The 14,193-nt window shown below is 32.2% G+C and overlaps 1 protein-coding gene across 1 annotated transcript in view; it reads right to left on the reverse strand.

Moving 5' to 3' along the window:
• LOC150098403 (STING ER exit protein) overlaps window positions 1-14,193 on the reverse strand; it is a 66,071-nt gene that overhangs the window by 50,525 nt on the left and 1,353 nt on the right. The window contains exons 2-3 of the mRNA XM_090405828.1: window positions 11,014-11,128; window positions 605-646 (exon numbers count right to left, since the gene is read on the reverse strand). Of these exons, the coding sequence (XP_090261954.1) occupies window positions 605-646; window positions 11,014-11,128 (157 nt within the window). The remainder of the gene's footprint in view (window positions 1-604; window positions 647-11,013; window positions 11,129-14,193) is intronic.

Raw genomic sequence — 14,193 nt, forward strand, 5'->3', positions numbered from 1 at the left:
TTGATTAAAATAGGATAAATTTGTGATCTTGTTCCATTTGGATGTTCCCAGGTGCATTTTCTTCCATGTTTGTGTGGAAATTTGCTCTGCAGATTGATAAGATTATGAGATGCATAATTCAGTCAGAAGATATTAATTTTTCATTTGTTGTATTGTGGTACATGAAAGGCCCTATATTTTTTTATGATTCCTGAAACACCTGATCCTAATTGTGCATTGACATTTTCACCTATGATGTGGAGATTATGTGTTAATCTGAGAGCTGACTGGAGAAAGCATTCTTGGAGTTTTCATCTCAGGTTCTCAGTGGATGCACAGGTACAGGTTATTGTTGCTATATATATAATTAATAAAAACCAAAAAATCTTTACTCCCACCACAGTGCTAATGTAACAACAGGTTTACAACCTTTTTCAGGTGGAAGTCAACTCACATAAAAATAATTATCGCATAATAAAACTCCAGATGTGAGAGTTTACATCAGAAAATAGTATGACAGTTTTATATAAACCTGTGTCTTAATGAGTAAATTTAATGCTTATTACAGGTAAAAGTCATGTAAGTCTAAAAATTGCTTTGTAATCTAATTTAGTTAAAAACTTACTTTTTACATTTTTTTCGGTACTGTCTTTCAATACCTTCAGGTCTGGAGAAAAAAAAAAGTAAGTTTTTGATAAAACACATAGAGAAGTATGATAAAAAACAAGCATATCCATTACTGTTATTACAAGTTATACAAAGTTTATATAAAAATACAAAAATAAAATTGCAAGTACAAATTAAAAAACTCCATTCAATATCTATATAATGGAAAACAACAACAAAAGAAGGTATTAAGTTAATTATACTATCTCATAGTAGAATTTGATTATCAGATTATACTATAAGATCAAATCAGTTTGTGAACTACATAAAATAAGCCAACAACACAACCTAAAGATTTTACTAAAGAAAACAAAATTATGGTATTTAATAAAGAGATTATATTAGATCAAAATAGTCATAGATGATAAAATAACAGAACAAGCAATACAATTTAAGTATAAATATCACATAATAAAATATCTGAAAGATACTTATATCTTTTAGATATTTAATAATTTACCGTTGTGATATTATAAATGAGTGTCCAATAAGTTTCTGGGGCTGAGCAAATTACATGTGATCCTATAAACGCAAGATATGCATGGTTGCATTTATGACAGGCATAATTAAAACAAAACAAAAAAAAAACTTATGAGGCAAGAGATTTGTAAGGAATTATCCAATGAAGTAATAATAGTGATCAGGTGATTCATTTATTCATGGCAGGAATATGTGTTGGTTGATGGGAATCATCTTATTCACTGTTCTTGTTAGGTGTATTTCTATGTTTTATTTATATTTCACCTTGTTTTCTAAGAATTTTCTTTAATTACTGATGATTGGTATACACTTTTCACATAGCATATATGCAAATAATTTCCAATCATCACCAGAATTATCCACCTGTTTGGAAATTTTACCTTCGTTGTGTAAGTTTTTTTTTTTTTTTGCTTTCTGTTAGTGGCTCTTCTGCCTTATCAATAATAGATATTTTGCATATACTAGTATTTTGCTGGATATCAACAGATGCAGTCCACTTCTTATAACACATAGTAGGATGCATTTTTATTTAGGAATAGATATATTTTAGCACACTATGTCTAATTTTTCTGGAAACTGAAAATGTCCCTATATAGTGAAAAGGAAAAACAACTACAGTTGACCCTTGAACAACACAGGTTTGTGTTGTTCAAGTTGTAAGGACCTGCACTTACATCTGTGCAGGTCCACTTATATGTGGATTTTTTTCAATAAATATATCGGAAAATATCGGGGCATAGGGCTGACCACCTTATCCTGTAAACGGATAGAGGTCCGACGATCAATGGACCCTCGACACCGCAAGGTAAAAGAGGGTATAAAGAAGATGAGATATATCGGAAAATTTTTTTAGATTTGCAAAATTTGAAAAAACTTGCAGATAAACAACATAGCTTAGAAATATTGAAAAAATTAAGAAAGTTAGATATATCATGAATGCATAAAATATATGTAGATACTAGTCTATTTTATCATTTACTGCCAAAAAAATATACACAAATCTATTATAAAAAGTTAAAATTTATCAGAACTTACACACATACAAACACTTACAGATTATACATGGTGCCATTTGCAGTCAAGAGAAATGTAAACAAACATGAACATGCAGTATTAAATCATAACTGTAGAAAATTAACTGTTATTAATTAATCAATTAGCATAAAATAATTTTATAATGATTCATTCATTAGTGTATAGGCTAGGCTACCATAAAGCAATCATATTGCTGCTGCTTCGTTATCAATATATGAATTGTTATACCTGTAAATAAATGTGAATTTCTTTTTCACATTATCTTTTCATTTTTGATGTCTAGTGTTAGTAATACATAACATGTATACAGTGTTTTGTATCATATAAGTCAATATTGATGTAGGTACTGACAGACAGAATTCATCTTGTATACAGGCAACATAAACTTACAGCATTCATAAATACAGTTTTGATTTTTTTTTTTTTTTTTTTTTTTTTTTTTTTTTTTTTTTTTTTTGACAGCCTATATTTCTACCCACTGCAGGTTTTTGGGTCTACTACTCCCATGGTGACCCAGTCCACATTGAGAGAGTGGACAATCACAAACATCCATACCTACGCAGGATTAACCTGCAGTCTCTTGGCTGGAGAGCGGATACACTAACCACTCGGCCAACCAAGTACAGTACTGTAAATGTATTTTCTCTTCCTTATGATTTTCTTAATAACATTTTCTTTTCTCTAGCTTACTTTATGGTAAGAATACAGTCTAATATATAATACAGTATAATACATATAACATACAAAATATGTGTTATTATGTTGGAGGTTTAATGGATTTTTTACAACACTCAAAAAGAATTAAAATAGAATTTAATACTTCCTATATTTCGTCCTAGTCACTAGGACATCTACGGGGATTACAAAAACAATTAATGTAACATGCACACAAAAACTTACAATACTAAGCCCAACCACGTGGGTGACACTAAAGTCCTATCTAGGTGGAGCACCCTCTAAGGGTGGTAGTAGGTGGCCTGGAATGTAAGGTGGGACCTCTGGTGATGAGTGTTTCCCAAATCTTCGGAAGTTTAATACAACCATATTTATTAAGATTTGGTTGGTTACTGAGAGCGGCTGCTGCTTCTAAGAAAAGTCTCTCTTTCTTGAATTGCTGCTGCTTCGTTATCAATATATGAATTGTTATACCTGTAAATAAATGTGAATTTCTTTTTCACATTATCTTTTCATTTTTGATGTCTAGTGTTAGTAATACATTAATTCAAGAAAGAGAGACTTTTCTTAGAAGCAGCAGCAGCAGCTCTCAGTAACCAACCAAATCTTAATAAATATGGTTGTATTAAACTTCCGAAGATTTGGGAAACACTTATCACCAGAGGTCCCACCTTACATTCCAGGCCACCTACTACCGCCCTTAGAGGGCGCTCCACCTAGATAGGACTTTAGTGTCACCCACGTGGTTGGGCTTAGTATTGTAAGTTTTTGTGTGCATGTTACATTAATTGTTTTTGTAATCCCCGTAGATGTCCTAGTGACTAGGACGAAATATAGGAAGTATTAAATTCTATTTTAATTCTTTTTGAGTGTTGTAAAAAATCCATTAAACCTCCAACATAATGTCCTCACAGCACTTAAGCCTCTACACAAAAAAAAAAAAAAAAAAAAAAAAAAAAAAATGTGTTAATAAACTGATTATGTTATTGATAAAGCTTCCTTCCAGTCAACAGTAGGCTAAGTTTTTGGGAGTCAAAAGTTATATATGCAGAGTTTCGACTGTGCAGGAGGTCAGTGCCCCTGCGTTGCTCAAGGATCAACTGTAGTTTTATTGTATCACTAAATACAGTACAGAGACATTTACAATCTATGTAATATATTTAGTACCAATTAGTGTAATTATAGACAAATGGAATGAAGATGACCCTACACAATGAACAACACCTCCCCCTCTCACAGATACTATGTTGCATACATGCAAGCAAAACATTTTTATTGTAGTACCAAACACAGTATTTAACTAAATACATTTTACCTAACATCATCTTTCAAATTTTCAGTTGCAGAAAATGCACAGTAACACCCATGTATAATTCAGCCATGGGATGCAGAAAGCAAATGACTTGTGTAATGCTAATAAAGATGTGTGTGTAGACACACACAAACTTGAAAGCAATTTGATTGCATTTGAGATTTCCTATATCATTAAGACAGTTGACAAATGTTAATTTTGCAAAAAAATTCTACCAAAAAAAGTTGCAACTAACGTGCCATATAAACTTTGCGAGAGAGAGCATCTATCCTAGATGGAATGAACATATATACAATGATAAAATGAGTTCCTGCAGGCAGCAAAACACTGCCCAGCACAAAGTGTTAAGAACAATTAAAGGGTCACAAAATTATATCGTATAGAAAGTGAAGATATTAGGAGAGAGAGAGGTATTTAGAGTTTAAATGAAAAGATCAAGGAGTGTAGAGAGAAATGGAAAGGACATTTCTATAGGATGGAAATATACTGAATACCAAAAGAAGTGGATAGACTGATGGGGATAAAGTGAGTGAGAGGAATTCCCAACTGCAAGATGGTAAGTGCAGCGAAGCTAGAACAGGAAAATGCCTAATCATTGGCAGTCAGAAACACATAACAGACAGCAAAAAATAAAATGCCACATCTAGATTAGCAAAACAGAAGTATAATTAAATAGTTTAGTGCACCACTCTGTATTAGCTGTCATAATCAGAATGGTGTACAAATTCAAAGTATACTAGCAGAGCCACTGGGAGTTTCATAAAAAAAAGAAGTATATTACTTCTTTTTTGTGGAAGGTAAGCTGTAGATATACAAAGAAAGACCCAACCAACAGTACTGGTTAGTGGAAATAATGGATGCAGAAGAGACAAAAGCACACACAGTCATCATACATGGACAACTTGCAGATGATAGACCAATATACAACAACAGAAACTTAGAACCTGATGCAGTACCTGTAGAATATATACAATTAATTGATGATGCAGAAATAAAGCTGTTAATCTCAGCTCATTTTATGCAGGTGATGTTCTAATCCTAAATAAATCCAGTCTGCAGCATTTTTTTTTTTTTTTACTAAACTGAACTGGCATAAAAATCAGCAATAAAAAGTACAAAACTATGGCAATAGGCTGAAACACAAAAAACTTCAACTGCATTCTGAAAGAAAAACATGTAGAACAAGCAAATTATTTTGCTTGTTCTACATGATGATGTACCTTTAATAACGATACAAAAATTTTAGTGAAGACAAATTAAATATGGAAATAGATAACAAAAACAAAGCTGGAATTTTCGGAAGTCAACTAAATAATTTTATATGGAATAAGAGAGAAAATTACTCAAAACACCGTACTAACTATACAGAACAGTTCAAAACCACTTTTAAATTATGGATCTGAGAGCTGGTTTAGAAGTAAAACAACTCATCAGAGACTAGAGACCACAGATATGAGATTTCTTAGAAAAATTAGGAGAATGAACCAGATGGTATCAATGACAGAATCATATTAGAAATAAAGATATTAGGAAGGAACTCAACAATGCCAGTATTCAGGAATATGCGAGCAAACTTAATTTCAGGTAGATCACTTAAACAAAATAGAAGAGGAAAGATTAGCCAAACATATGTTTGATGTCAAGATATCAAGAAAAAAACACACAGTAAAACCAAGATCTAGGTAGATTGATGCAATTATAAGTGTCTTAGAAGGTATAAGATCTGAAACATTGGAATCCTGACAAATAACAGACTAGTGTGAAGGAAAATTGTTAATAGGAAGTTAAGTTATAATGTAAATTTATCATGCAGCACTATCATAATATTTATACACTTTCTTGAGGGTACATATCAGGAATTTGATGATGATAATTAGCTTCATATCAGCAATTTGCTTCCAAATTAATCTGTTATTCGTCAGGTCTCCTTTATTATATTGTCAAATTTTACATTTTGATCTTCTGAGACAGTACTGCATCATTCCACCTAAAATTCCAGTTGATACTAGTATCAACTGGAATCCAGGCAGTATTTGAAATGTGGATTTATGCACATCAACTCATGATACCATAAATACAATGACCAACACAGAAGTAATACAATCGATAAATACAGTTAAGAAATCCGCAACAGCATATTTCGGGCATATTATTAGGAACAAAATATACCATACTCTACAACTAATAATGAAAGAAACTAATGAATGTAGAAGAGGTAAAGGAAGGAAGGAGAAGGATGTCTAGGCTGGGAAACATAAGAATGGACAGATAAGAATATGCTACATTCTTTTCTGTTTACTGCACAGAAAAATATATCACAATAGCTGCCAACCTTCAATAAGAGCTGACCCTAAGTAGATTCCCAGTTAAAAGTATCAGTATGTATCTTTTAAGAAAAATTCATATTTTTAAAAGGAAGAATCCAAATACAGCAATCCCTCGATTAATGCGCCATTTTTTTTTCGATATCCAAATTCGATTAGTGCGCCTATATACATCTCAAAAATAAATGTTAAAGATTTTAAAAATTTTCGATCTATACATTTTTTATGGCTAACTATTTTTAAAAATCACTCACCAGGATGAAATAATTTAGTTACTGATTTGAAACATTTTACAAAATTTTATTTTTTAACACTATTTCCATGTACACTATGTTCCAAATTTACCACCAAAATTTATGTCGTCTGCTTTATATAGCATTTTGCTGATCATATCTTGTGTAATTGTTTTACTTACTTTTTAATTAAACTTTTTTTTAACCTTTAATAATGAGTAAAAGTGAGCAAAAAATAGAAGTGTGAAAATGATTCGAAAAGTAATCTGATTGGAAGAAAAACTTGGAATAATAAAGAAAAATGAACAAGGCGAGTCCAGAGCAAAGATAGGACAAGAACACAAAAATGGGTGAATCAACTGCTGAATAAGGTAAGGCTGCTTCAAGTTCATCATGTATGCAGGCCACTCGAAATCAAAGTATTATAATGATTGAATTAGAGAGACTTCTTTTTACATGGATAGAAGATTGTAACCAAAAACGGATCCCGCTAAACACTGGCCTTATTAAATCAAAAGCATTGTCTCTTTGTAACCTGGAAAGAAAGGGCTATCAATGATGGAAAAGAAGAAGAATTTCACATTAGTGCTGGGTGATTTGAGTGTTTCAAAAAGAGAAATAGCCTACATAATGTTCTAATCACAGGCGAAGCTGCAATTGCTGATAAGGATATATCCAGAAGAAAATTGTGTAAGAAGGGGACTATTGTGATCAACAAATATTTAATGTCGATGAAACCGGCCTATTTTTTGGATCGAATGCCTTCCAAGACTTCTAACCAAATCAGAGAAATCTCAGCCTGGTTATAAAGTCGCAAAGTCGAATGAAATTACTGCTAGCAATATGCGAGCCATTTGGAAGCACATTTTTTCCACATTGTGCAAATGATTTTAGAGGCTTTTCAAATGAATCTAAGTTAATTAAATCTCATTCTGAGAAGTTGAGTGATTCCGACCTGCTAAATTTAGATGCACAGCGGGATGATCCTGAAGAATACTGACAAATCACTGACAAGCCCAAAGGGGTTTCACAGAAACAATCTGAAAATAGTTTTCGTGCAATCGAAGTTTTTAAGCAGCAATGCTTAGAGACTGATCCTGGTGAAGAGAGAACCAGTAAAATTTGCAGAAGAGGCAATAGGGCCATACAGTCAGTTGTATGAAAAAAAGAAACAGAATATCCGCCAAACTACGTTAGCTCAATTCTCTGTTAAGAAGTAGAATAATAAATTTATACTCTGAATGTTTTATTGTCTTTCAAGCTTCATGGTTTTCCTTTAACTATGCCCTGAGACAAAGCCTAATTCTTTTATAAAAAAAACTTAAGGGTCAAAAAAGAAATCTGAGGAGCAAATTATACATTTTCACATAGGTTACTATATTCCAGGGGTGTTCAACTCGTCGATCGCGGAGCAATTTTTGGTCGATCTGTTGTGTATTCCTCCTTACTTACAAATTTAATTAAAACTGAAAACATAATATTTTACTTATCATTATTTTGTATTATTTTTAATTTGCTTTACGTGTATTGCTATTGTTTATTTATTTTTCATTAAAATTGTCAAATCAGTAATTTTCTTATAAGTCCGGGTAAATGAATTAATTTGGATCAGTGGAAGTCAAACAGCGAGCCGAATGAATAGGATTATAAGCAAAGTGTAAAAACTCGATTGTAGCTTAAATATTAAATATTCCAAAGCACATTACATCGATTTTTTATTTAGGTTAAGTCCCATGTGAATATTGTAAAAAAATAAACTTTGTTTGTCTAGGTATAGTTTGTATTAGATGTTTTTGTAAATAACTCTTTTGAAGCTAACTGTATATACTGCTTTAATAAGAATATGTTAGAGTGTTAAAAACAAATGCAATGTTTTTGTCGCCGAAGCTGTACATGATGGCATTAGAAAGATTGTTATTGAAACTTGTATGTATGAGAAAGGCTTGCAGGCTCTAAGTGCAAACATCTCCGAAGTCAATCAGAAAGAGTTCAAACAACTTTCCGATGGCCAGCAACTTACAATCAAAAGAAAGCGGAGGAGAACAAAAGGTGTGCCGAACTTGAAAGTTAAGATGAAAGACTCATACCAATTCTTTGGGGGTTGCCAAACTTCATGCGAGGTCTCAGAGGAGACCTAATAAAAAGGGACTGAAGCAAGTAGAAGGGATACTGGTTCCAGAATTGCTGTCAGAGAGGAGGCCACCTGGTCCAGAGTTGTCATCAGAGACTGCCCGGATCCACGTTGCTTGAGAGAGGAGTTTCCTGCTTCCAGAAAGGAGCTTCTCGGTTCGAGACATCGCTAGAGAGAGACTACTTCTAGGCTGCAGACAAGGTTTCAAATTGCCGAAAGGAAGAGTTCCAATTGCCGGAGAAAAGTTTTCAGGCCAGGTTAATGTCAGACATTCACCAGCGTGTTGCGTTTTCATTACAATTTGATGAATCAAACGACTTCACTGATATTGCTCAGTTAATGGTATTTATTTACATGGTATTTCAAGATTATTCAAGTAAAGAAGAACTTTTGAAAATTATACCATTATTGGGAAGGACTAGGGTAGAAGGCATTTTTTCGGCATTTGATGAATTTGTGAAACAACACAAACTTCCACTTTTTAAACTTGTGTCTATTACTACTGATGGTGCTGCTGCAATGACAGGTAATAAATCAGGCTTCATTTCATTATGTAAAAACGATCACAAATATCCAGATTTTTTAACGTACCACTGTATTATTCACCAACAAGTACTGTGTTGTAAAAGATTAAACACAAAAGATGTTTTGGATATTACATTTAAAATTGTGAATTCTGTTCGAGGAAAAGCCCTGCAACAGCAGTTATTTAAATTACAGGCAGATGATGATAGGGAACTTCTGTTGTACAATAATGTTCGCTGGCTCAGCAGAAGTCAATTTTTAGAAAGATTTCTTGTATTAATTAACGATATAAAAAATTTCTTGATGAAAAAGGATATATTTATCCACAATTGAGTGATAAAAGATGGTTGTTACACTTATCATTTTTAACAGATTTCTGTACGAAATTAAGCAATTTAAATTTAGAGTTACAAGGTAGAGATCAAAATTTAATTGACATGCTAAGTTCAATAAAAACTTTCCAACAATACTTACTTTTATTAAAGAAAAATATAAATGTCCACGAATTTAGACATCTCCCACATTTATTAAAATTTTTTGAACAAAATCAAGAAATGCTTCGCTATGATTTAAAAGAATTTATTTGTGAAATACAATTAGTTGAGGAAGAAATAAATTCAAGATTTAAAGATTTTAATAAAACTGAAATGATTGTATCTTTTATCAATAATCCATTTCAAGAAAACTTGACCATCACAGAAATTTCAAATAAAATTAGTGGGCTGTTTGATATAAACCAAGCTTAAGTAGAACTTGAGATAATAAACATTCAGAATAGTTTACATTTAAAATAATAAACAACGAAGTCATTTCGAAGTATATGCACATGAAAAATTCCCAATATTAACTGATGTTGCGCAAAAAATTCTGTCGTGTTTCGGATCGACATACTTGTCAGAATCAGCTTTTTCAAATATGACCATCATAAAAAATCAATTAAGAAACCCAATTACAAATGATCATTTGGATGACTGTCTGCGATTGGCCATTTCTTCATATCAACTTGACTATGAAAATATTGCAAGATCCAAACAATGCCAAATTTCACATTAACTTCTTTTTTTTTAATCAACCAGCATTTCCTGTAACTTGTGAGTTTGTAATCAATCTTTTGTTTTTTCTAACTTTGGTTTTCCAAAATAGAGAAATAAATATTTTATTCCAATATATTTGTTTTTTTTTTGTTGTATTAAAATAATTAAAAGTGATAAATAAATTTTTAAATACACAAATAAATTTTTAGTTGTGTATTTTTTTTAGTTGTTTATTTGTGCATAATCAGATATCAGGTTGGGGGAACGTGATCTATATAAGAGAGTAGATCGCCAGATAACTTATATGTAAGAGAGTAGATTGCCAGATAACTTATATATAAGAGAGTAGATTGCCAGATAACTTATATATAAGAGAATAGATCGTCGAATAACTTATATATAAGAGAGTACATCGCGAATAACTTTTTATAGAAAAGTAGCTCGGGTAGTAAAAAAGGTTGAACACCACTGCTATATTCAATTAATGTGTTTTCGATTAATGCGCCTATTTTAAAGAACGCATTAATCGAGGGATTGCTGCATTAAGATATAAAAAAATTCAAGTGTTAGTACTCATTATATGCATCAATTATCAATAAGCATATTGAAATTACCATACCCCTTTAAATATACAGTTTCATCTGTATCACATGTGAGTTTATGGGCATGCTTACTACCATCGATTACTCTTGCTCCATCTCTTGGTCTAAGAGGCAATTTCTCCAATGCACAGTCTAATGAAGAGGGAAAAAAGGTTAACAGAGAAACATAATTTCTGATCTAAATACCAATAATTACCTCCATTTAATTTAATACAACTACAGTATAAAAAAATTCAACACTATTTAAAACAAATAATTACAAGTACTTTTTTTTTGCTTCTTTGCTAAGAATGCTGATGTAACAAGTCTTTCAGTGCATTACAGTCTCTTTACTCCAGGATGCATCAGTGGCATATGAAAATGAAGCACTGAAAAGGTTTTATAAGTTAGTGCATGTATATTATGATCTGCATGAATCACATCACTTTATGAAGAAAAGTGGTATTAAACTTGACACATCCTTACAGATATCAAACTCATTTGTTTACTTCGGTTCATCAGAGATAGCTAAGCTAGTGAAAGGAGAATGAGAGTAGGCATGAGAGAAAGAAGTGAAAAGAAAATGGAAGAGGAATGGAAAGAGAGGAAATCAGAGAAAATCCAGAGAGTAGGAGCAAAGGATGAAGAGAAGAGAGGAAGGGAGGGAGAAAGAAAGAAAGAGAATGGAAGCAGAAAAGGTCATGGATGCTAGGGAAAGAAGAGTGAATCAAGCTGTTAGGAGGATCATGTAAATATATTCTATAATATGGGGTGTGCAGAGCAGCGTACCTTCTATCCTTAAATGTACTTGGAGTACATTTAAGGATAGAAGAGCGAGTGAGTGTGCTAGTGCAGAGAAACTAGAATTGCAAGGGCAGCAAGGATGGCCTTGTGAGGTTAGTGGCTTGAGAAATGAGAGGGTGTATACTATGTTGCAGAGCAAAGTGGAGTCTGCAGACAGGAATGACAGCTGTGTGAATATGGCACTGCTTTTTGGATTTTGCAAAGGCACTTGACATGATACCATGTGACAAGCTGATATTTGGTTTAGGATAGCAACTGGCTTTCTGGGAGGTTACAGGTGGAGTTCCACAAGGTTCATTACTGTTCAATCTTAATGATAACGTCACTGGACTACAAGGAGATATTCAAATGTTAAGGCTCAGTACTGGACATTATTGTGTAACTCTTATGTCAGTGACGTTCCCTGGATTTTCAGGAAGCATTTCAATTGTTTGAGGATGTGGGGGGAGGGAGATAATTAGTAGGAATGATGATGTTTTGGCTCATCAAAAAGATTTCGAGTTGGAAAGGTGGACAAATGAATGGAGGTCATTTTAATGCAGCCATTTTGTGCATTTTCCCTAGATGATATTGCTTTAATAGAGGTTAAGTTATAATTTGTTTCTATTGTATATTTTTAATGTAACTTTTTCTTTGTCAGTGACTGGAATTTGTTAATTTTTAATATGAATGTGTTATTGTTGTTGACCCCTCCCACACACACTTTTCATTGTGTGGTGGTCATGGAAGTACATTTTTTTTGTTTACTTTTATATTATTATTATTATTCAGGCCTCCATGGAGTCAAAAGACTCATCGTGGGAGGCCTGGAAGAGATGGGTTGCTACCATTTCCAGATGATGGTTTTCTTTTTTTTTTTATTGCATTGTTTATTATAGTATTATTTATGCTATTTTTGTGGATGGTTCTGTTTGTGAAGTGGTTGGTGTTTTTGTTTTCTTGATTTTTTTAATGTCAAATTTGTAAGGCCAAAGATGTGAGGTATTTGGTTCTTGGTACCTGTATTTCTAAAGGGATGATATATTGGTTTCTATGACTTCTGAAAACTAAAGGATCAGGTTAGCTTTCACAAGGGGCACAGACAAGAGGTGTTTGGTTCTTAATACTTGCATTTCTGAGGTGTGGCTACATCTATTTTTGCAAAAGTGACATGCTGGTTTTAGTAACTTTAAAAGATGGTTAGCTCTTGACAGTCACAGGCTGGAGGTGTTTGGTAGTAGTTTTTTTCTGTTTTCTTGGCAGTTGCATTTCTAGTATTGTATGTATGGGTGTTTTTGTTTAACATGGAGTAGTCTAGCAGGTTGATTGAATTTAAAAGTTTTAGATTAGGTGTTTTATGTAAGGTATATTTTCAGTGTGTCAGTGTTTTGTTTTTGTATGGTGATAAGTACATTAGTCCATTTTTCTATAGGAAGCTGGGAAAAAAATAAAGTGATTTCTTTATTTAGTAGTTAACAAATACAGGCTAATATTTTCAATATCAAGAGAAATGCATACCTACATATTAACAGAAGACAGTAATCAAGCCCAATTCCTGGTAGTGAAGATATTTTAATAATCACATCATCATCAATGACTGTATTAAATATCATAAAAGAAATGTAACAGAAGAATTTACCAAATGTAGTTTAATGAATTTTAGCTACTGAATTGTATCCAACAGGACAATAAGTTTTGTGCAATTTTTTGTACATTTTTATTCCCAGAAGTTATATTATGTAAAAAAAATAATAAAGAAGTAACGTAATATTTATTTGCTGTAAAAAAAAATTACAAAAACTTATAAGTATTATAAGTGTATGATGGCTTGTGGTTTGAAGAAGGAAAAGAATACTAGGAAATACTAAGAATACTAAGGAAAGGAATTAATAGTGTTCGATCCATTAATGAAATTCTAAGGTATTGAAGATTATGAATAATAAGAGCCAAACTGACATGGAGAAATAAATGAGTTTTAGATTTTTATTTCATTGAGATTTTTGTAGCAATTATGATATAGTATTTTAAATAACTTACAAGAAAGAATTAGATTATTTATATGAAGATATGCTTATCAAGTGACAATATAAGGAAGATAGTGTAGTAGAATTGGAATGGATATTTTTTTTTTTTTTTGCTTGAAAAGAAAAAAAAAAAAAAGTTCTAGCAGTAACAAATAGGAAGTAGCTGCATTGAAAATTATTGTATAATAGAATTTAATTTGTAATAATGCTCAAAGATTGCTGGGGAGTATATTTCTCTATGTAGCTATAATAAATTTAGTTTAATCCTTTAGCCCACTGACGAGACCTCAATAAAGGAGCAAACTTTGTTTGCCTACACTTGGGTAAAGGATTAAACTAAATTTATTATAGTCTAACCAAGTGGAAAATAAACTTCCAACCAACTTCTCCATGCAGTAAAGTGCCATGTGA

The sequence above is a fragment of the Typopeltis vanoorti genome, chromosome 15 (genome assembly GCF_054136105.1).
Source record: "Typopeltis vanoorti isolate ZY-2024b chromosome 15, IOZ_Tvanoo_1.0, whole genome shotgun sequence".
Classification (NCBI taxonomy): Eukaryota; Metazoa; Arthropoda; class Arachnida; order Uropygi; family Thelyphonidae; genus Typopeltis; species Typopeltis vanoorti.